The sequence below is a fragment of the Solea solea genome, chromosome 3 (assembly GCF_958295425.1).
Source record: "Solea solea chromosome 3, fSolSol10.1, whole genome shotgun sequence".
Classification (NCBI taxonomy): domain Eukaryota; kingdom Metazoa; phylum Chordata; class Actinopteri; order Pleuronectiformes; family Soleidae; genus Solea; species Solea solea.
The window spans coordinates 15287236-15308287 of NC_081136.1; the positions used below are offsets into that span (position 1 = coordinate 15287236).

Here is a 21052-nt window from a genome sequence, read left to right on the forward strand (position 1 = left end):
TGCCATAATTATTTGCTCGTTTTTTTCTCTTCCTCTCCAGGGGGCCATCATTATCCATGAAGTTTATGAAGAGGGGGCAGCCTCCAAAGATGGCAGACTATGGGCAGGAGACCAAATCCTGGAGGTGCGGAATGGAATAATAAGCATCACTTATGACCCAGATGAAAAGAGGCTTTTTAATAACTGAGCCGTGGCTGCCTGAGGAGTTTCAACATGAAAGCTTGGGTTTCAAAGTTCAGTCAGTTATTAAATGGTTAGAAACTACAAAGCTCTGTGAGAAATGATAACACTGTATATCCAAGTAATTTTACTATTTGGCATTTCAAATCTAACTTTATATCTGAAAGTATAACACTTGAAACAAGTTAGCAAGACAATTCGCTCAAGAATGAAGTGCTTTTGAGTAATAAGTCAGGGGGAAGTAAACTCCAGTATAAATCCTGTATGTATACTGAGGATTGACAAGGTAAGTATCGCAGCTCAACTTGGATTTGCCCTCCATATGACCTCATGCTTTGTCACAGAGGGAGGGCAGGGGTGGAGCTCAGGAGTTTAGTTATGGTAGCACAATCAAGAGACCTGAACTGAAAGGCACACATCAATGCATGCCCGCACGCACGCACACACACACACACCCTCAACCTTATGACTTAATTACCCTCTACAATTCATTTCTGTCCCAGAGCCAAGCTGTTGTGTTTAGAAAACAGGGTCAATGGAAAGTGAAAAGAACAGTTTCCCAGCCCACAGTGATGCCTTCAGCCGCTATGGGAAAAATCTTATGCATGTCCATGGCAAAAGCTAATGAGGTATTTCCTCTGTTTCATGTGGTCAGAAAAGAGTGGACAGTGAGCTTCTTGGTTTTGTGGGAACGCTGCTTCGCTTAACTTGAATGGAAGTTTTCTAACATCAGCCTGTGGTTTAGACATGGTCCAGTGGTACCTCAGCAGTTTGGGTTTCAACAGAAAATGTGACGTTAGTGGTGATAGGAAAATCCTTTTTATTTGCACTAAATTAGACTGTATTGCTTTTTATAGCTCCAGAAGCCCAATACTTTGCTTCATGCCCAAAGATGGAAATGTGCTCAAGACATTTCGTATAATGAATTTAAAATGAACCTTCACTAATTTGCTTCTGGTTGGAACAGCTGCATATTCCTGGCACACTTAAAAAAAATATATATATATATATATATATATATATACATATAATTATCTAACTTCATCTCATCACAGGTGAACGGTATCGACCTGCGCGCAGCGAGTCATGATGAAGCCATCAATGTGCTGCGGCAGACGCCGCAGAGGGTACGGCTGACAGTCTACAGGGACGAGGCCCAGTACAAAGAGGAGGACCTGTGGGACTCATTCACTGTGGAGCTACATAAGAAGCCCGGTCAGGGCCTGGGCCTCAGTATTGTAGGGAGGAGGTGAGGGAGCTTTTTTATTATTCTTTTTAATTAAGCTTTTCTGCTTAATGTGTAGTACACCTATATTAATGTCGAGCAGAATCTTCATTACAGTGCTGAATAAGCTTTACATATGAATATAGTTGTAAATGTGTTAAATATTATGTACAAAAAAAACAACCATACACTGTTTTTTCTTTTTAATGCAGATCACGGAACGTAAGGTAACCCTTGAAAACATTGCTTTAAATATAGAGTAGTGACAGTAAGTAGACTAAAAGGCAGACAATTATATATAGTCACAACTGCCCTTTTGTATTTGTTTTTATCATCTTGACTTTTAAGCTGCAGTGCATAGCGTTTAGTGGTTTTCTTATTATTCTGCCTATGTTTAGTCTGCGTGAACAGAAACCGTGTAAAATATTATTTGTATGCGTCCTTCATCTAAAAACAGCCTTTGTCAAGCAATACTATCAGACCTGACTGAGGGAGTGTTTGTTTGTATATAGCTGCAGGGGCAAGAAGCTTTTCTCCTGTCCAACTGCTAAACAACAAGGATTTTTGAGCTGTAAAATTCTCTTCTGAAACCTTTTGTGGGCGCCTGTTTGTGTTTCAGTCATACTCCAACCTGTTTGCAGCCGTCTTGCTTTACTAGAGCAATGTTGCTCTTGCTAAACACCACAATACTGACCATTACAGAGAGTCTTATGAAGCTAATAGGCTTAATCAGCATTGAGTGTAATTGGATTTACTTTGATATTTTTTAGTTTCAGAGAAATTCCCACAGGAAACAGAAATATGAACACCACAGAGGGCCAATGTCCCGAACCGCAGTGAAATTTGTTTGTAAAAAAAAAAAAACTGCTGCTTTTACTAACATGTAAAACGTCATGGAAAATGAGGAGTGAGTCAGCATTTCACCAGACATGTTAGTCATTTTCAGTGGCAATCCTGACCCCAGTTAACTGTCACAGACAAAGCTGAAACCTCATGAAAGCACATGTTGACTGTGTATAGTTATGTCACTTCTAATGCTCCCATGAGAACTGCTCATAATGATTCATAGAGGTCTGACCTGGACATGAGCTGGAACTGTCTTATACATTAAACTCAACTCAGGCTTTTACTCTGGCGGAGCATTTATGGGTTAAGGCACATGTGGGAAAAGGCCTGCTGGTCCACAGGATGAGGTAGCTACTGCTCAGTGTGGAGTGACTGATCTCACCTTTGGGATACACGTCAGAAATGGCTTATGCAGGCTGTACGTGCACATATACTGCTGATAATGTGTCTTTGAATATTTCCTACGCTGTTTTTCTGTGGTTTGTTGTTTTAAGATTGTAAATGCTTTGTGTTGGGTTCTCATAGAGCAACTGAAAAAAGTTTTGGCGTGAAAGATAAACCTTTAATGCAGCTTTAATTATTTGTGTCTGTCATAGTAGTTTTGCTGCATAATTGGAAACCAACAGCTGTAGAGAAAAAAAAACTGTAACCTAAGAGACAACCAAAAATCTCTCCTATGGAAAGCTCAAGCTTGTAGTTAGTGGTGAGGCTCTGTGACAGCCAAGCATTTCTGGCAGTGGGAAACTGAGGAGGATCAAGTTACCTTGCCTCCCAGCTTTCGTTTTATCTTCATCCACGTGGAGATTGGCACATCAGTTGTACAACATCTGCTGTTGAGTTGTGTCTTTTTTAAAAAGGCATCATCATCGCCGTGGTTAAGATTCCAGATTTCTGTAATCAGAAGAAACAAAGACACTGACTGTGTTGACCTCTCTTTTTACCACTCATACCCCCAACCTAAGTTTGGTCTAAGCTTTAAAAGCGTACAAGGTGCAGAAGTGGAACAAGCAAGTGAATCATCACAGTGATCAGTGGGAGATACAAACAAGTGTCAATCAAGCAAACAAGTTCCAACACATACTCCTCATGCTGGCTCAATATATTCTTAACCACCAAGGCTGATAATATCTTGATTTACACTAACTTCTAAGTTGGTCTGACAAAAAGCAAAATGTTCAAATCCATGTAAGCATCCGAGATGGAAAATACACTTTGTATTGGGGGTGAAAAACACTCTTTGCTCTGTAATGTTCCATTTCACCAGCTGTTTGTCTGTGGTTTCCCATTAAGTAAAGGCTGTACTTGTGTAGCAGTCCAATGGAAATATGTGAAACTGTTGAATCAATAGTATATAACTAGTGCAAACAGCTAGTGGAGAAACATTAACAATAATATGATGATATGATAAATGCAGAGGCTGATACAATAATATAAGTGTCATTTCTTTGTCGTGATCTTTTTTCTTTGTGCCACCCCACCAGGAATGACACAGGAGTGTTTGTGTCTGATATTGTGAAAGGAGGTTTGGTGGACACTGACGGGCAACTGACGCAGGGAGATCAGATCCTGTCAGTCAATGGGGAGGACGTCAGGTCAGCCACTCAGGAGGCCGTGGCCGCACTACTGAAGGTAGATCTACTCTGCTGCGAATAAAACACTCTTTTAACCGTGCTTGACGACGAGATCAAGAATAAGACGATGTCTGTGTTGCAGTGCTGCGTGGGGCCCATAACAATGGAGGTGGGGAGGTTTAAAGCCGGTCCCTTCCACTCTGAAAGACGACTGTCACAAAGTAGTCAGGTAATGGACCACTCATTAAACATCTATCAATCATGACGTTAGAAAAAAAAAAAACATTATTGTGTTAAGTGCATTTGGACTTGTACAATGAATTATGTCAGACTCAAGCTGGCTACAGCGTTCTGTGCATGCCTTACAATTCCCAGTCACCACCTTTAACCCAGAAATAATAGACGGTGGTACATAGAAGAATAAGAATAAGATGACAGTGACAATGATATGTGGATGGAATAAAGACCTAGAATGGTAATTGACATGCTATGGACTAGCTGCTAAAGTTTGTGTTGTGATGAAATAGGTCAACTAAGAAACACCTAATTCTCAAAGGGGACATGGTGCGAGTCTTTGTACGTTAGAATTATAGCAGCACTGAAATGTGCATGGAGAAGTACTGACTGATAATGTACAATGGCAAGCATTTATCTAGAACAGAAAAAGAAAACAGCTCTACATGTTTTTTGTTTCAGGTGAGTGAAACAGGAAGTTCCAAGGTCGCCTCTCTGTCCTGTTTAGACTCCGCAAATCTTCCTGGTAACCCTGACAAAATATGCCAAAGTCAGGAATGTAAGTGTCCATATCTTGCAACCGTAAAAGTAACAAACAGATAATAATCATTTTCAAGCCGTGTCAATGTGAACAACAACATGTTAATGTGTTCATTTTGACTTCCTCTCAGCACCAGAGCATCAGGACACCAGAACAGTGGAGCTCACTAAAGGGCCCAATGATTCTCTGGGGATTAGTATAGCAGGTGGTGTGGGCAGCCCTCTGGGTGATATACCCATCTTCCTCGCCATGATGAATCCCATTGGCCTGGCCGCTCAGACACAGAAGCTCAAGGTACCAGGATGACTCCTGCCTCCTCAATTACCTCTTTTTTTCCTTTCTTTTTTTTTGGCTCTAATCTGAAATTGCATACCAGTCATTTTTGTGTGGCATCTAAAATGAATGTCAACTACTTTCAGTGAACGTATTCCCACTCACTGAATTCAGATGGTGAATCTCAGATGCTCCCAAAGGTCAAGAGTCAGCCGCCTGTAGCAGTGACCTTTGCAGTTTAACGACAGTGAAGCTAACAATCGTAGGCCTGTGTGACCAGAGCAGGACAATGGTGTCTTCGAACATGGCTCATAAATCTCTCCCACTCCCTGCATTCACATCATTAATCCTACAGAAGGGCTCATTGAAGTAAAGGGGAGAATCTTGAATGTTTATTCATGCTGCTTTATGTTTTCAACCAGAACGAGACTTGAGAACACAACAGAAAGAAATGACTGAGCACAAATGATATTGCGAGCCGATGTTTCACATACTGTCTTTGTGAATAAGCTATTTACGTCGAGTTCAAGTGAGTTTCGTGAGTTAACGTCTGAGTCATCGAGGTTGAGTTTGAGTCAAGTTTACACAAATGACACAATCGTCACTATTTTAATGTACGTCAAAGACTTTATTTACTGTGTAAATGGAGTTTGATGTATATTTGTGTGTGTAAAATAGGGGCAGTTCACATGTGGGTTCTTTTGTACACACAAATCAGTTATTTAAAAGGAGACAGACTCGGGTAATGTCTCAGCTAATGTCCCCTTTCCCTCATGCACCTTAACAAACTTAACTCTCACTTTACCAGATTGGGGACCGAATCGTCAGCATCTGTGGAACCTCTGCTGAAGGCATGAGCCATTCGCAGGCCGTCACTCTGCTGAAGAACGCTACAGGCACAATACAGCTGCAGGTCTCCCTTCCTTTCATCTCTTCTGTTCTTATTAGATAAAACCCACATAGACTATTAGATAATCTGTAGAACAAAACCTGCGCTGTATGCAAAGAACAGGCAAAGGTTACCAGCAGCAGACTTTACCAGAACTATAAAACCTGTCTCCCTCATCCAGCACTTTGGAACATTCCGTGACAGTGTGTTCTTCTTTGTGTGTTTGCTCATGCACATGCAGGTGGTAGCAGGCGGTGACACAACTGTGACAGGCCCCTCTCAGGATCAGCCAGCTGTAGGTCTCACACCAAGCTGCATCTTCCAGGATGACATTGGGTATGAACTGGTTCTTATAGGCGGAATATTTAAAAATCCATTTTACCACAATAGACTTAAAAAACAGGAACAAGTAGGCTGAGGGACATTTTGAGTTATTTACAGCCAAGATTTAGTTCTTCTGCCATATGTTGTTCCTTGTTCATCTTCATTCAGTGGTGAGGAGCCGAGCAGCTGCACATGAAGTAGCCATGTGTTTTCTCTGTGAGGAGCAGCTGATTGGCAGAAAAAACAACAAAAGCACTGGAATGTGATATCGCCAGACCTACAGTACTGTGATTTGAAGCATGTAGTGGCCTCTTCGAAACTTCAACTCGCATAATTAAACTTGCGGGTCACCTATAATACAAACGTGCACGGGATGTTAAGTTGTGGATGTAATGAAAATGATTTGATTTAAAATTAGATTTTTAAAATACACTCCCCAAAGTGCTTTATTAGGGTCACATGTGCAACTGCTCATGACATCAATGCAAATCACATTTTATGTATTTAGGCCTGTAGACATGGTCAACACAAGCTGCTGAAGGTCAAATCCAGGTTCAGTGAAGTGACTAAAATGTGGTATTATCATTGGTGCCAGAGGGGGCTGGTCTGACTATTTCAGAAACTGCTGGTTAACTGGGATTTGTACACACACAGCCATCTCAAGGGTTTACAGAGAATGGTCCAAGAAAGGAAAAATATCCGGTGATTGGCAGTTCTCTTGGTGAAAATGTCTTTTTGAGGTCAGAGGAGAATGGCCAGACTGGTTTGAAATGAAAGAAAGGCAGCAGTAGCTCAAATAAACCACTTTTACAACCAAGGTGAACACACATACATCAAATGTTGAAGCGGAAAATCACACCAGGTGCCACTCCTGCCATTTCAATGTGGCATGCATACCTAATAAAGTGGTTTTAAAAGTATTTAAAAGGTAGTTTTTTAAGTCAACGGAGGACTTTTTTCATATTTGTGTCTCTTCTAAAAAAGTGTCTCTGTCTTCCCATCAGTCCACCTCAGTATAATAGCATCACTCTTGAAAGAGGACCAGACGGACTAGGTTTCAGTATAGTCGGAGGGTACGGAAGTCCTCATGGAGATTTACCCATCTATGTCAAAACTGTCTTTGGAAAGGTAAGTTCAGCAAGTTACAACAATTTTTCTTTATCTTTGCCAAACGGAAAACAAATGTGTGTTGTCCAACAAAAAGCCCACATCTGTGTGTGTGTGTGTGTTTGTATTCAGGGAGCAGCGGCGGAGGACGGTCGCCTGAAACGAGGAGATCAAATAATGGCGGTGAACGGGCAAAGTCTGGAGGGCGTCACTCATGAAGAAGCCGTGGGCATCCTGAAAAGGACTAAAGGAGGCGTCACGCTCACTGTGCTTTCATAAACACACAAACATTGTTCTTCACTATGTTTCCTTCACTTCTAGTCACACCTACAGGTGTCATGTCACTCACACATCAACATCTCACTACTGGGTGATTGTGTTAAAACCACCAGAGCTGTGAAAATCTGCAAACATTTGCAAATAGACACTGATTATCATGAAGTAGCACGTTGTTTGAAGCACGTGTAGATTTGAACGTCTACTGAAAGTCGACTGACTGACAGTACGCAGATCCTATAATAAACTGTACCCATATTGTTTTCTAAAATAATACGTAACATAGATATATGAATTCATAATTAGTTTACTTGCGTTTTAATGAGTTATAGGTCGTAAAACAGTATTAGAAACACGATCCACTGAACACTCTGTATTTAGAAATGAGTACTTTACAATAGAGAACATGCTCAAGCAATATCAAGTATTTCTACAATGGAGAGGTCTATGTTCCAAGCTGTTTTTACAGTGTAACCTCCTGCTAAGTTCAGAGCATGAAACAGCATGAAAATACCCTTTGGGCAAATAACAGATACGCATGACTTAGCTAATGACTGTATTAGCTGACAATAGCATTATTTGCCTTTCACGCTGCACTGCTGTCGGTTATTCATAACAATACCTTGAATTTCCTGCAAAGTTGAGGCTGCTGTAACTGTATGGCGAAGTCATTGTGGTTATTTAGTGCTGGAGGCTAAATGTCTGCCCTTGTAAATTACACTGTATTATCACACATTTCTGAAGGGAAAGACTGTGAAATCCTTGATGTGTGTCTATGTCCCCATTTGTACCCACTCGATGAGGAACTGTAAGCATGTAAGTGTGTGACCGACTCACTGAGATATAGTGCTGCTAAACCTGATGCAAGGTATTACATCACAGTACTTACGTTTTTTAAGTATTATTCAATGTTCACTCTGTGTTCACTGCTATTTGTGTTGGAGTGGACAGGAGGTTCTTGTCGCCAGGTAGATTTTAAAATGACCGTGAGCTAATTTTCACCTTGACGTCCAAAACAAATACATACCGAAACAAACAAATACTAAGTTCACCTAATGTCAGAGACATTTGTCAGTTTTAACACCTGAACTATGGATCCAGTATTGTTGGAGTGACAGTATTGAAATTATTCACACTGAAATAAATAAAAGTGACCTTTGGATTGAACCAGTGTGTTCCACTTTTGTGTGGTGTTGTACTTTATCTGCCTGCACTGAGTTAATGTGCATTAATGCCCATTCCACCAATAAATCCACCAAGAAAACGAGCCCGTCAAAGCCTCAGCCAAACCATCATAAACTTAAACATGAGCATATAATGTTATTAAATGAATAATAGTCCCTGAGCATTGTAAAATCTAAGGCAACTTTCCAAGTAAACCAGCTCTTCATCAATGTAACAACTTCTCACTGAAAGGCTTGGGTCATTGTACAGTATATACATTACATCTGCCATGCATCACTTCAAACCTTTTTAAAAACTATTTATTATCACATTTAAAATGAAATGAAATGGATAGCAGTCGGGAGCAAAAGCGAGTTCAAATTAAACATACAGTACTTGAACAAAGATTTATAGATAGAGGATAATAAGGCCGTGTGGAGCAGCACGTCTGGTCTTGTTTGAATAGGCCCTCTGTTGTCACCAGAGACTTAATAAAGCCGCCATAGATACAATATGGAATCCCTTAAGTTTGAACATGCACAGCTGCATCACAGCCTGTCACATGGTCAGGCTGACGCATGAAGTCCAATTTTGAAGGCAGTTTACAGTAAATATGTGGGAATGGCTAACAATTAATCACACAAGTGGAGGGAGACCTTTGAAGTCCTGCATCGGATGGGATCTGGGGTTCGTTCAGATGGAGACGGCTGGAACAGATGCACACTGCAGTGCCTTAGTGCCTTAGTCCTTCACCCTGAGGTCAAGACCCAACACCGTTACCTGCAGCTGCCGCTGCCTGAACCGCAAACTATAGCTACTACAGCCTGCACGCGACAGCTGAGCTTTCACCAAGCACCTGTTCTTACGGTCCCAGTGGTTTAGAGATTGCCCAGCCCCCCCAAGTCCAGAATCAGGATATGCCGGCTGGTTTACACAAGGCTTGTCTGCACATGCCTTAGAAGTGAGATCAGGTGTTTGCCGCTGTGAAGTCATGCGTGACTTCAATGTGGGCAATTGGTGTAACTTTTCTGCAACAATGGCGCCGACGCTTAATGACTTAAAAAGGACAAGATGTCGGTCAGGCCTCTATGCACATTTTCATGGGACTTTCCCATCAACGTCGCCTTGACCCTGTGAACATGGATTACAACAAAGAGGTTTTTTAGTGTCCTCTTGCTTACACAACACGCTGGTGGCACAGCTAATGCGTTTGACCCTAAAGCTTCAGAAGCAGCCTCTGAAATAAGCTTGTTGCTACCTGTTTCAACTTTTAAGAGCAGCTATCATTATGACTCACGTTAGCATCCACTCCAGCAATCAAGACACGCAGCCAACAGAGTCATGATGACTCAGCAAACATACCAAATAGCACACAATGAAGCCGGTTTGACTGCTTGCTAATTTTCTTTTTTAATATCTGGGGCATGGCAATGGAAATGACAACCAAAATGAAGCACACGACTAAGTGATGTTTGTCCGTTTGTAGCTGATGTTTCTAGTAGGTCTCACAATTGCCGGCTATGTCGTTCATCTTCCGCGTACCTGATCTGCCGAGTAGACTCTTCGACGTCACGGAAAGTCATTTCTGTTATCTCAAACATGCATCAGAAACCTCCTTTAAACCGTGACTTTCTTTTTGTCTTGGAGAACAGAGGCTCTTAAAAAGGTCATCTTTCCATCTCTGACCTCACAATGACATACTTCTGCGAAAGCAAATGAGCAAACATAATTCAATTTTCACTGTGGCAGTGGTGTAAAATCGCTGCTTGATGAATATGCTGCCTTATACAGACTTTCCTTTCTCTGGCTTTGGAGAAAAGAGCCACTGAAAAAAAAATCCTTCGAAGGCAGTCATTTGACCTTCCTGCCCTCAGACTATTGCCCCAAATCTGCTCGTAGCTGTCAGAAGGATTAGCGCGTCACAGCTGGTACAATCCGCTGCACTGTGTGAGTCAGCATGCAGTCGCTGTATCTTTAGCAGTCCTTCCTCCCAACACAATGGTGTCACTGGAGATAACTGGTGTTGATTGTTGGTGGCAAACCACTGGAGACAAACATGTCAAATCTCAAAGAAACGTTTCACTCTTAAGCTGACACATTGCAAATCAGTCACATTTAAATCACCTATTATTACTGTACCACAATATGGTATAATAAAATAAATGTTTTTAGTATTATTTTACCAATAATAAGGCCTTTCCTAATGTTCGTACATACTGTTCTTTTACAATCATATATGTACATATATACATATGTATGTACATGTATATATACATGTGTATATATGTTTATATATATATATACATATATATACATATATACACATATTTGTATATATATATCAGATATAAATATATATATACAGTATATAAATATGTAATAACTGCATATATATATATATATATATATATATATCCACTAAAGTGCAACTCCAAAGTTTTTATGTCCATGTCAAATAAAAATAAAGATGAAAAGAAAAGAAAAAAAGAAAATCATGATGCCAGGTCCTGGTTTTTATATTAATATGCACTATTGAACTTTACTGAACTCTAATGGTAACCACAGACGATATGAAATGAATCCAAACCTTCAGGGGAATAGAACCTAAGACTGGTAAACAAACCTTCCAACATAAACCGGTGTGTGGAATTATTCCAGGTCGAATGAGCAGGTAATAAAAAGCACGACTGGTGTCACCCGCACTCTGCTCATGGTGCATTTCATTTGCTGACTCCACTTCTACATGTGTGCTTTGCTTCCAGAACAAACACAAATGTGTATAACTATCTGTCTTTATATAGCCGGTAACACTGTAGTTTACGGGGTAAACAATCAAGACACAAACAAACACATACTTTTCTCCTTTATAACCCCGCAATTATGCCAGAGTCATACTCTGTGAGCAGGAAGCTGGATGTTATCATGATTTACAGTGAGGTTTTCCCACATACCTACAAGCGTATACGCCACAGCTCAGCATAAAGGCTCACGTTCAAGTGTTAAAATAAACCTGGGAGTTAACCAAAGCACTGATGACATCATGCGGGATTAGATTTCCTCCTCGACTTTTTTTTTACGTGCGTTTGCACAAAACGGACTGTGAGGGTTCTGGAGTGTTGTTGACACAGCCGACCGTGGACATGCTCAATGAGGGGACACCAAACACTGACATTAAAGTGTGCGCCGTTGAACACTCCACTGCAGTTATTACATGTTAGCAGTGCAAACAGTCGGTAACAGCACAGCAGACACAATCGTTTTTTAAATGACCCATCCATGTAAGCTCCAGTCTCTGTCTCAGCGATCACCTGACTTCACCACGAGGACACACACAGTGTGTCTTCAAACACACTGTGTGTGTGTGTCTCTCTTGGAATGTTTGCATTTCTGTTCCAGCTTTGAATGACATCACCATGACCGAGGGCCTGATAAGGCCGAGTGTGTAATCATGGATTTATGTGCTGGGTGTAAAGTCATGTGGTGACACAGTTGCTGGGATATGTTTGTAGAGGCGAAGGTGAAAGAATGACCTTTGTTTGCCTGAGAGAGGTGCACATTCAGCATGTGACCCTGCTGAAGGCCGTGGCGACAGGGCTGTTAATCCAGCGTGCACGCACAGAAAATACAAAAAAAAAAAATTAGATTTACAATTTCTATATTAGGGATGGGGGGGAAAAAACCAATAACGTCTAAAAGCAGCAGTTGCCGAGTTACCTCAAACATATTGGAAGATCTGTTTATCTAGTGTTAGCTGCAATCCAGGGTTTAAACAAGTAAATATCTTTCAGTTTTATTTCAAGGATGTTAATTTGTCCTCTATTCATTTTGCTTAATGGCCTTATTGTGTTTATTTTATCATTAGCAGAGGCAGCTGAATGTGTACCACGCTCCCATTCAATATAGATGAATATCTGACTGAATGATATTGGAAATATGACTCAAAGGTTAATGTCTCTACAAATGTATAATTCAATTTTGATTTCAGGGAGAAAAGAAAACTGCAGTTCATGATTCTATCAAACTGCAATAGTTCTAGAATCACAGTATTGTGATGCAATTGAATGAAAGAACCAATCACTAATAACAATTTGGGCAAGAAGGAAAAGTCAGTATGGTTCACGGAGTATTTACACAAGCTTCTCTGAAGCTGTCGAGATCTGAATCTGTGTGAAACTGCATTGTGGACAATCTGTCACTCGTGCCAATTACCACGGATGTGGCCGAAAAAGCGCCACGCTAACAAACCAAAGGCCTTTCCAGCAGTGCACTGTGTGTGTGTGTGTGTGTGTGTGTTCCACGTTTGTTAATAGCCTGTATTATTGACCGTCTCTCTGCACTGGAGCTTAAAAAAACATAAAGGCACCGTATTGATTTTAAGGCAGGATGGAAAAATGAGCCCCGCGTTAAAACCAATTTACGCCTCGAGCACTCGCCGATGTTCAACCCCGATGTTCTGTCTTCATTCAGAGAACCTGCCCGTGCCATTACACTGGAATCGAGTTTGAATTAAATGACGCGCCATAAATATCCTTTTCTGAAAGTGATACTTGCTCAGGCTTTGACTTGAATGTCTAACTTTTGATTCATTCCCAGCTGTTGACATTTTTAGGGCCTCTGTTATCAGTCGCAGATATGTAAGATTACGTTTCATTGTGAGTGTACTGTATAAGTGAGTGGGAGCGGTGGGGTGACACACAATCTTCAGCCCTCGACAAATTAGAAAACAACTCAGTCATATTCAGACTTGTTGTCCCGGAAACATATTGTGCAGTCTTTGCTACGCCAAGTTACCAAGTCATTACTTGCATTATGCAACCATTATATCATCTTACCCTATAATTGTTGTTATCGTATGACAAAGGCTTGTTCATCATAAAATAAGGACCATAAAGTCCAGCCTCTGTGGAGTTGAGCAACTCATCACTTAAAAAGCCCGCAGGGTTATTTGTTAACCTCTTATCTGTCGAGGAGCATCCAAGTGATGGCTTTACACTGTCACTGCTTGTGAAGGACGATGTTGGGTGATTTCGGAGACGATGTTTAAAGCCACATTCTCAGACAGACACATAAAAAGCTAAAGAAATGGCCTGGACCTAATAGTCACGTTCCTGCAGTTAAAGCAACTCTGAATGTGCTCTCAAGTGTTTCGGTTGGTTGGTTGTAAACAACGTGTAAATCATGAAGTGTGTCAGTGCTTCAGATGATGATGCATTTAAAGGAAATGTCACTAATATGACTCAAAATATCTTCTTCCATTTCTCCGGCAGCATCAATAAACGCAGCTGTTCAAAAAAAAAAAAGGAACAATGCCGTGCGAGTACTCGAGGGGCTGCACTTAAAAATCCAGCTCTTCTGCTTGATTTATTAGGACGCCCCACAGGCGGAGATGTCAAGGACTTCCCCTCGCCCCCTTGATGAGACCACAACAGGCTGAGCACAGGCCTCTGCAGCACTTTAAAACAAGTTTACACCTCCCTGACCAGGTGAACGCATCCCTGTGGTTCCTGCCTGACATGTGCTGTTAAAACCTTCTCTTCCCTCGCGATCACAGATGCCAAATAGTTTCTGTTGGGGGGGGCGACTGTTGGTTTTTTTCGCCACTTACCGAGTGAATTTCAAGCTTTAAAACGAGTGCAACCGCATTGTCTAATCACTGTTAAATCATGCAAAGAAGGAATGAGAACACGTTCGCTCTGCTTTCATCTGCCCTGCTGCCATCGGTGCAAATGAGAAGACAACAGCGAAAGGCCAGGGGCGACTGGAATCCATCTGACATGCCACTGTCTGAAGGCCACATTAGTAATAAAGACAGAAATGCAACGGGGTCACAATGCTGTCTGTCTTGTAAAGATAAGAACACATCTTTAAGTTTTTTTTTGTAAATCCACTCAAGGGACAAAGATTTTTTAAAGGGCTGTTTGAAGCAGGAATTGCATTTCAAGTAAAATGGAATGTACCGTGTGGAAATGAAACACTACAAGAGTGTTTGAATGCGTCAATTGAAAGTGATTTCCCGGTCTATGATCGCTCACACAGTGACAACAAGGGATCATTTTGATTTAGTTGATTTAGTATTCGCTTGCAAATATGTCAAACCAAAGGTGTCATGAGGGGAAAAAACTTTCCAACAAACGTGCATGAACCTGTTACATTTGATTTTGTTGCTATGTTGATCTGCTTTCAAACGACAGAAGTGTTGCTACTTGTCGTTTGTTTTAACGGAATAAAATTGGGAGTCATTTTGGTTAAATTGCGACTTTGCCTGATGCATTCATGGAATGAACTTTCGAGGACAAAGGCAGACATGTTGTGAAAGTGATAGAGCCAGCACTGCTATATTTGTTGACAGACAAACTGCTGTACTGACAACAAACGTGGCTGCAGGGCCAGGCTAACACGCTAGGAGGCTCTTAAAAGCGTGACTCGACAAGCTTTATGTTGCCATGGTGACAAGGTTAACGTCGGCGTGTTGTATATGCAAACACAGCGTACAGAGAGATGTCGTCAACGGTTGACGTAACTGCAGTAATGACCAGTGTTTTCTCTTCACAACAACATACGTAAGTAAATATGTTGAACTACGTGCTTACAGTACAGAAAAGATGTAGTCTCCACACAAATATCCTTGGCACAAATGTACAGCGCTATAGCAGCAGATTGTTTTCTATCTGAAGATTGAATGTCAGCATCTCTACAAGCACAGAAAAAGCCTCTTGCAAAGCTTTGCAGCCACACATCAAATCTTCCCACTGCTCTCAAAAGTGGGCTGGAGTGGAATCCCTGCTATGTCCAATCGCTTGCCAAGAACCAGTGATTCCTTTCGAAATTTGATTTTCCAACTCTGCATCAAAAAGAGATACGAGTTGCAATGCGTTCGACGCTTTAGGCTTTTTACATTTTCTTTTGACAAAAAAACACATTGGAAACACATTTGGTGCTTTGGCTAAAATGTTTTGAAAAATGTTATGCAGCTTTGTACTGTGGTTTACTCCCTACTGAAGACTTTTATTGCCCCTTCTCTATGTTTCCTATCCCCTACTCACAGTTACACAAAGTCATATTACATTGTTCAATTCCAATTCAATACAGATTGGATTTGAAAGTTTACGTTGCTAATTCTAAGTGTGTTGCATCTGATCTTCATGTGAACATGCATGTTTGGCTTTGCATTTAATTGCGACGTTGCAAGTGCTAAATCTTCTGAAAGACAAAGAGAAAATGGTTGACTCCACTTGTTAAAACTTAAACGAATGAAGATAATAATTCAAACTAAAGTAAACGTAAAGTTGTAATCACATAGCTTCATAAATTAAGTTTGAGCAAACTCAAAAATTGAAGTAAGTTTGCTTCAGTTTGTCAAACGTTTGCTTTTTCAGCATTTCTGTTACAGCCATGAGAGTCATTCACAGCTGAGGGTGTTCTTAGTTTTTAAGACCAGGAAATGAAACCTTTGCTCTTGCAGCATTTGTACCCTATCAGCAGTCTTCACAGTCATTTGTCTTCATTAGGCTCTTAGCAAAAGTACACGATCCACACGAGTGCGGCTGCAGCGGACAGGAGGAGGTGAGGGAGATGAGCTGTCAGCAAGAGGTGCACCAGTGATTCAAGAGATGATTCTGCACAGAGGCAATCATTAACACAAACTGCCAAAGGCCTGAACACTGTTAGGTCAGCTGTCACTGTCTGCAGTTGAGATACTGTGTGTTTAAAAGCTGATGTCACCTTGGTTGGCCTGTACTGTGCTATTGATCTTATGGATTGACCCAAATCCTGCACAAATGAACTTTTCACATACACAACGAACGAACAAAGCTCCAACCTATATATATATATATAAATATATATATATATATATAAATATATATATATATATATATATATATATATATATATATATATATATACATATATATGTATATATATACATATATATATATATATGTATATATACATATATACTATATATATACATACATATATATAATTACAAAAAAGACAGGAAGTAAACTTCACCACTGCTGTAACTGCTCCCCAACAACACAAGTCTCCTGAGTCCTATCACCAACAGGCTGCCAAGAGGTTTTAACCCCCTCACACACACACACCCCCCATGACAAAGAGCCGTGTGTTAGGCCACGGAGACATCCCAGGAGTCAGCTGAGACAGGTGGCTATCCCCACAGGGTATGTATGCATGCATGCATGCATGTGGGGGCTGGGAGGCTGAATGCTCAAGTAATCAGAGACAAGTCAAGACAAAAGCTTGGTATTATTTCAGCAGTGTGGGTTTCCAACTGTTGAGTGTCAGAGAAAAGGTGGGAAAAACATTAAGGAAAAACCATCATGTACGTCCATAACTGCACCATGGACACATGGAAATGGCCTTTTTTGTTTTGTTTCAACTGTCCCAAATTAGGTTTTTGTGGGAAAAATTAAATAAAATGTTGCATTAGCATCTCAATGGAAATAATAGACAACACTGTACATGAGCTTGTATTCATTTCCTTGGCTTTAAGAAGTTTACAAAAAAGATGGTTGCTTGAGATTATATGAGTAATTTGCAATTACTGGAATAGAATATGAGATTTCAGTAGACACGCGCGGAACACTACACTTACGTGGACCCTGGTTTAAAAGTTTGAACGGGAACTGCAAGCTTGTACGCGCACGCATAAATGCAAAGTGGCTCTCTGCAGAAGCGGAACATGGTAATTATGACCAAGCCTTTACACTTCTCTGCTTTCGCTAACACTACGAGATGGGTCATTTTCAGAAAAGGGCCATTTCATCCATTAGGTTAATAAGAAATGTGGATTTTCAAATGAGACTCGAAAGGAAACTCAGGTTTCACATTGTCCATGCGTTACTGCGAGGAAACCCCGTCCATCAGTTGCTGTAAAAGATTACACTTCAACTCTAAATCAAATATTTGCATGCAGACTGTCAGGTGGATGAAATTTAAACCTCATATAATTACGCTCCTGCCATGGAGGCCATCCAAAGCCTGTTCAAGTAGAAATGATCTTGTGTTTTCATTGAAGCTGTGGATTTGAATGACGGGGGGATTTAAGAGGCTGCCAAGGAAACCTCGCCAGTTTTGAATCCTAATCCCTCCCGGATATTAGAGGTCCCTAAACCCTCAAACCGAATCACTTGAGCCAAAACTTCAGGGCCCTGTTTCACCTGTTTTCAGTTGCAAAGGAGGGTTTTGGTGTCAAGTCTTGAGGTTCGAACTCAAATGGCACTGGGGACGATTTTCCACCTGTACGCTTTGGCAGGCAGAAAAATAAGATTTTATTTTGGGTGAACTGAAGACAGAAACATCTCTAAGACGGAGAACAAGTGGAAATAAGCTTAAACAAGGGAAATACTCATGGCTATGAGAGGATCATGGGAGGGTCTGGCTTCACAGGACAGTGATGGGGGGAGTGGGGGTGGTCATTTTTCTTTCCCAAGAGGATCATATCTCTTTCCCATGAAGAACAACAGTTCATGAGGGAGGGCAGACAGAATGGTTGGGAAAATGGGATCCCATAGCAACAAACAAGCTGTGCCGCCTTATATGTGTACAGTCATGAAGATTAAGGAGCAAAATTCAAAAAATAGCCCGGAACTCACACGGGAATGGAAAATTACAGATGGAGGAAAAGGATTGAAGAGTATGAAGACTACTCTGACTGAGGAGCTTGAGGCAAAAGGAAGTGAATAGAGGAAATCATCAGAAAAGTCTTTATGGACCTTTAAAAATAAAAGGAAGCAAAGATGATCTATTATAGCTATTAGTTTCCCAAGTGGACAAAACCAAACAGGCATCAGTTACAGCTGGTGAGCACGACTTTTACAAATTCATGTTGTTTACGTCCAACTCCTGTCCCCCTCATTCACACAATGCTCATTTAGCTGCTCAGTGTGGACTACATTTCTCATTATGCCCATTTTTGGTAGACTACATGGTAGGAATATGTGGGAAAATGTCCGAGAAAGGTTTTAAATGATTTACTTTATTGTTTATATTAGCATTGAAGAAGGTTATATTGAGGTACTTTTGAAGTACTTTGCTGTTAGTAATACATTTGGAGCACAGAAGCTATTATTGCACTTACTCTACCTAAAAATAACTGACTGTAAATGCAGGGTTAGAATGTCCATATTATTTCACTACAAAGTCAGTTGTTTCTATCTCTTGACCTCTTTGGGTCAATCAATTCAAATGCTTCCCTTCTGACCCTCAACTGCCCTCATTTGACCTGAATGAGTGTCCAGGGAACAACAAACCAACGTCTCTGTGTGCCTACCAACGCGCTGCCCCGGCTCTGCTCCTTTAATGGACAGGGTCATCTTGTTGCCAGGAAACACTTGAAAGGCTTTTTGACATTTTGGCTTCAGGTTGACCGTTGCTACAGGAGAGTTTCTCACCCTCTTCAGTCACATCAGTGAGGACATTACAAATGCATGGACGCGTTTATCCCAAATAAAGAACCGAAGGAAACACAGTCCCAGTTTCTATGAACTTCAAACACTATAACACATCTTGGACTCAAAACTTCAAGCAAAAAGCAAAAAAAAAGTTCAAAAGCTCTTCTGTTGAAGTCTCTTTGATTTCCAATATAGTCACAAAAAGGCTTCCTGGCGTGGATAGAAAGAGAAAAAGGGGAGTGTAAAAAGGGGGCGGGGATCAAATGGGATAGAGGTTTGTTTTGTTCTCTCCTCTCTATCTACTGAATGTATTCTGCCGTTTAATCTCAGCTGGCTCAGTGGCTCGGCTATTGAAGTGTGGAAATCAGGGAAGGCACAAACGCAGAGAGTCATCAAGTGTCAGGGTGTCAGTCGGTCACTCAACAGAAGCAAGGGGCGATGAATGGGTGATGGTTTAAGAGCATACTGAAGGTACTGGGATGAGTGAGGGAAGATATGGAAAGAGGTGTGTAATTTGACCCCTATCTAGTTGGTTTAAATATTGAAAATATTATTCTGCTCTTGAATTATCTGGAGGCAGATTCACTAAGATTCTGTTGTCTTTCATGTCTGTAATGTGATGACCATGTCAATGGGACCTTTCCCTGGATAAATAAAGGTCAAATAAACAAAATATCACAGAGTGGATTCACTGAGATGTCTTTTACCTGCATTGTTCGTTGTTTAAAGCAATGTAATTCCACAGAAATCTGCAGGTATTTCAGAAAGTGATGGTGCAACACACTGATCGGCACTGACTAATGAATAAATGTTACTCCCTGGTGACTAATTATGATTTACGGGCCAATCCTTAGTTTCTATCATAAGAGGTTGTAAAGGAAGCTTGTAGGAAAACATCATTATAGTGAAATATGTCATAATATGTTGACATTAGATGTGGTCAAAGTGTAACCGGTCGTGCCAGTTTGTGTGTTCGTTACAACATGATTCAACAATGAAGCATTCATTCTGCATTCTGCTCCCTTTCCGTGTAAATGTCAACACTAACTATTCATAAATCCACCAATGACTGAAGCTACAAGACACAGTTGGGAAGCAAAAATACAACGTTGTGAGTGTTCGTAAATTAGTCACAAGGAAACATCGCTGGCTCCAGACAAGCACAAACAATCAGTTACTTGAACGGGGCACGACTGACGACTGACAGGTCGGCTGCACTGACGGGTGTGAGGTGCGCTCCACATTAATCAACAGATCTGTCGTCTTCAATTAGGAAGCACTGACATGAGACTAGTCCAAGGTAACAGCTCACAAAGTCAACGCGAGGACGAATATTACAGGAAAAAACGACCACGGATACTGACTTAAGCACCAGTGTTTCTGGGAAAGTGCACCACTCATTACAGCAGCCATTCACAAGTCTATTTAAAAACGTCCTGTCTATTTAAACACTTCATCAGATTCCCAAACACCAAAGCAAACATGTCCCGTACAGACCTCGTAAGCTTGTTTGCACATTTTTCTACATTTCCTAAAAAATAATCAAGCTTGTGATAATTCAAAATAACATCATGGCTTATGTATGAAGCCTGACCACTGTCCACTCTGTGTTTGATTATTTCAGTAATATTGACAGAGTGTTTCTTCTAAATCTCAGCTGGTTCATTTAAGAGAGCAGAGGCAGCCATTGTTTAAGACTAATATTTGCACTGACGGAAATAGCGTTCCGTCTCTTCTGTTGACAACGGGCGATTGAATACAGTGGCTCCCAAGAACAGCAGGATTCACACGGCTCTTGAAGTGATTAATTTTTTTCCACAGATTCGACAGGAGACCAGCTAAATGCTCCTTGGATGTTCCTCCACTAAGCTGAAGTGCATAGTAGACATTATGTGACTTCCACTTATGTCATAAAAACTGAAATATTTACTTGGTTAAAAATCGAATGTGAGGCACAGCGTTAAGGGTTTGGCTAACCTTGATATTGGTTAAGTCTTTTTCCTAGAA

At 40.9% G+C, this 21052-nt stretch overlaps 1 protein-coding gene across 13 annotated transcripts in view; it reads left to right on the forward strand.

The window, feature by feature from the left end:
• LOC131456143 (multiple PDZ domain protein) overlaps positions 1 to 8633 on the forward strand; it is a 41624-nt gene extending 32991 nt beyond the window's left edge. For all 13 annotated transcript variants that reach the window (XM_058624192.1, XM_058624199.1, XM_058624191.1 and 10 more), the window contains 10 exons: positions 41 to 124; positions 1236 to 1429; positions 3733 to 3880; positions 3965 to 4051; positions 4519 to 4615; positions 4728 to 4891; positions 5679 to 5783; positions 6001 to 6095; positions 7088 to 7211; positions 7323 to 8633. In XM_058624192.1, coding sequence (XP_058480175.1) covers positions 41 to 124; positions 1236 to 1429; positions 3733 to 3880; positions 3965 to 4051; positions 4519 to 4615; positions 4728 to 4891; positions 5679 to 5783; positions 6001 to 6095; positions 7088 to 7211; positions 7323 to 7469 — 1245 coding nt within the window. In that variant the 3' untranslated portion in view covers positions 7470 to 8633. The remainder of the gene's footprint in view (positions 1 to 40; positions 125 to 1235; positions 1430 to 3732; positions 3881 to 3964; positions 4052 to 4518; positions 4616 to 4727; positions 4892 to 5678; positions 5784 to 6000; positions 6096 to 7087; positions 7212 to 7322) is intronic.
• The last annotated feature ends 12419 nt before the right edge of the window (positions 8634 to 21052 follow it).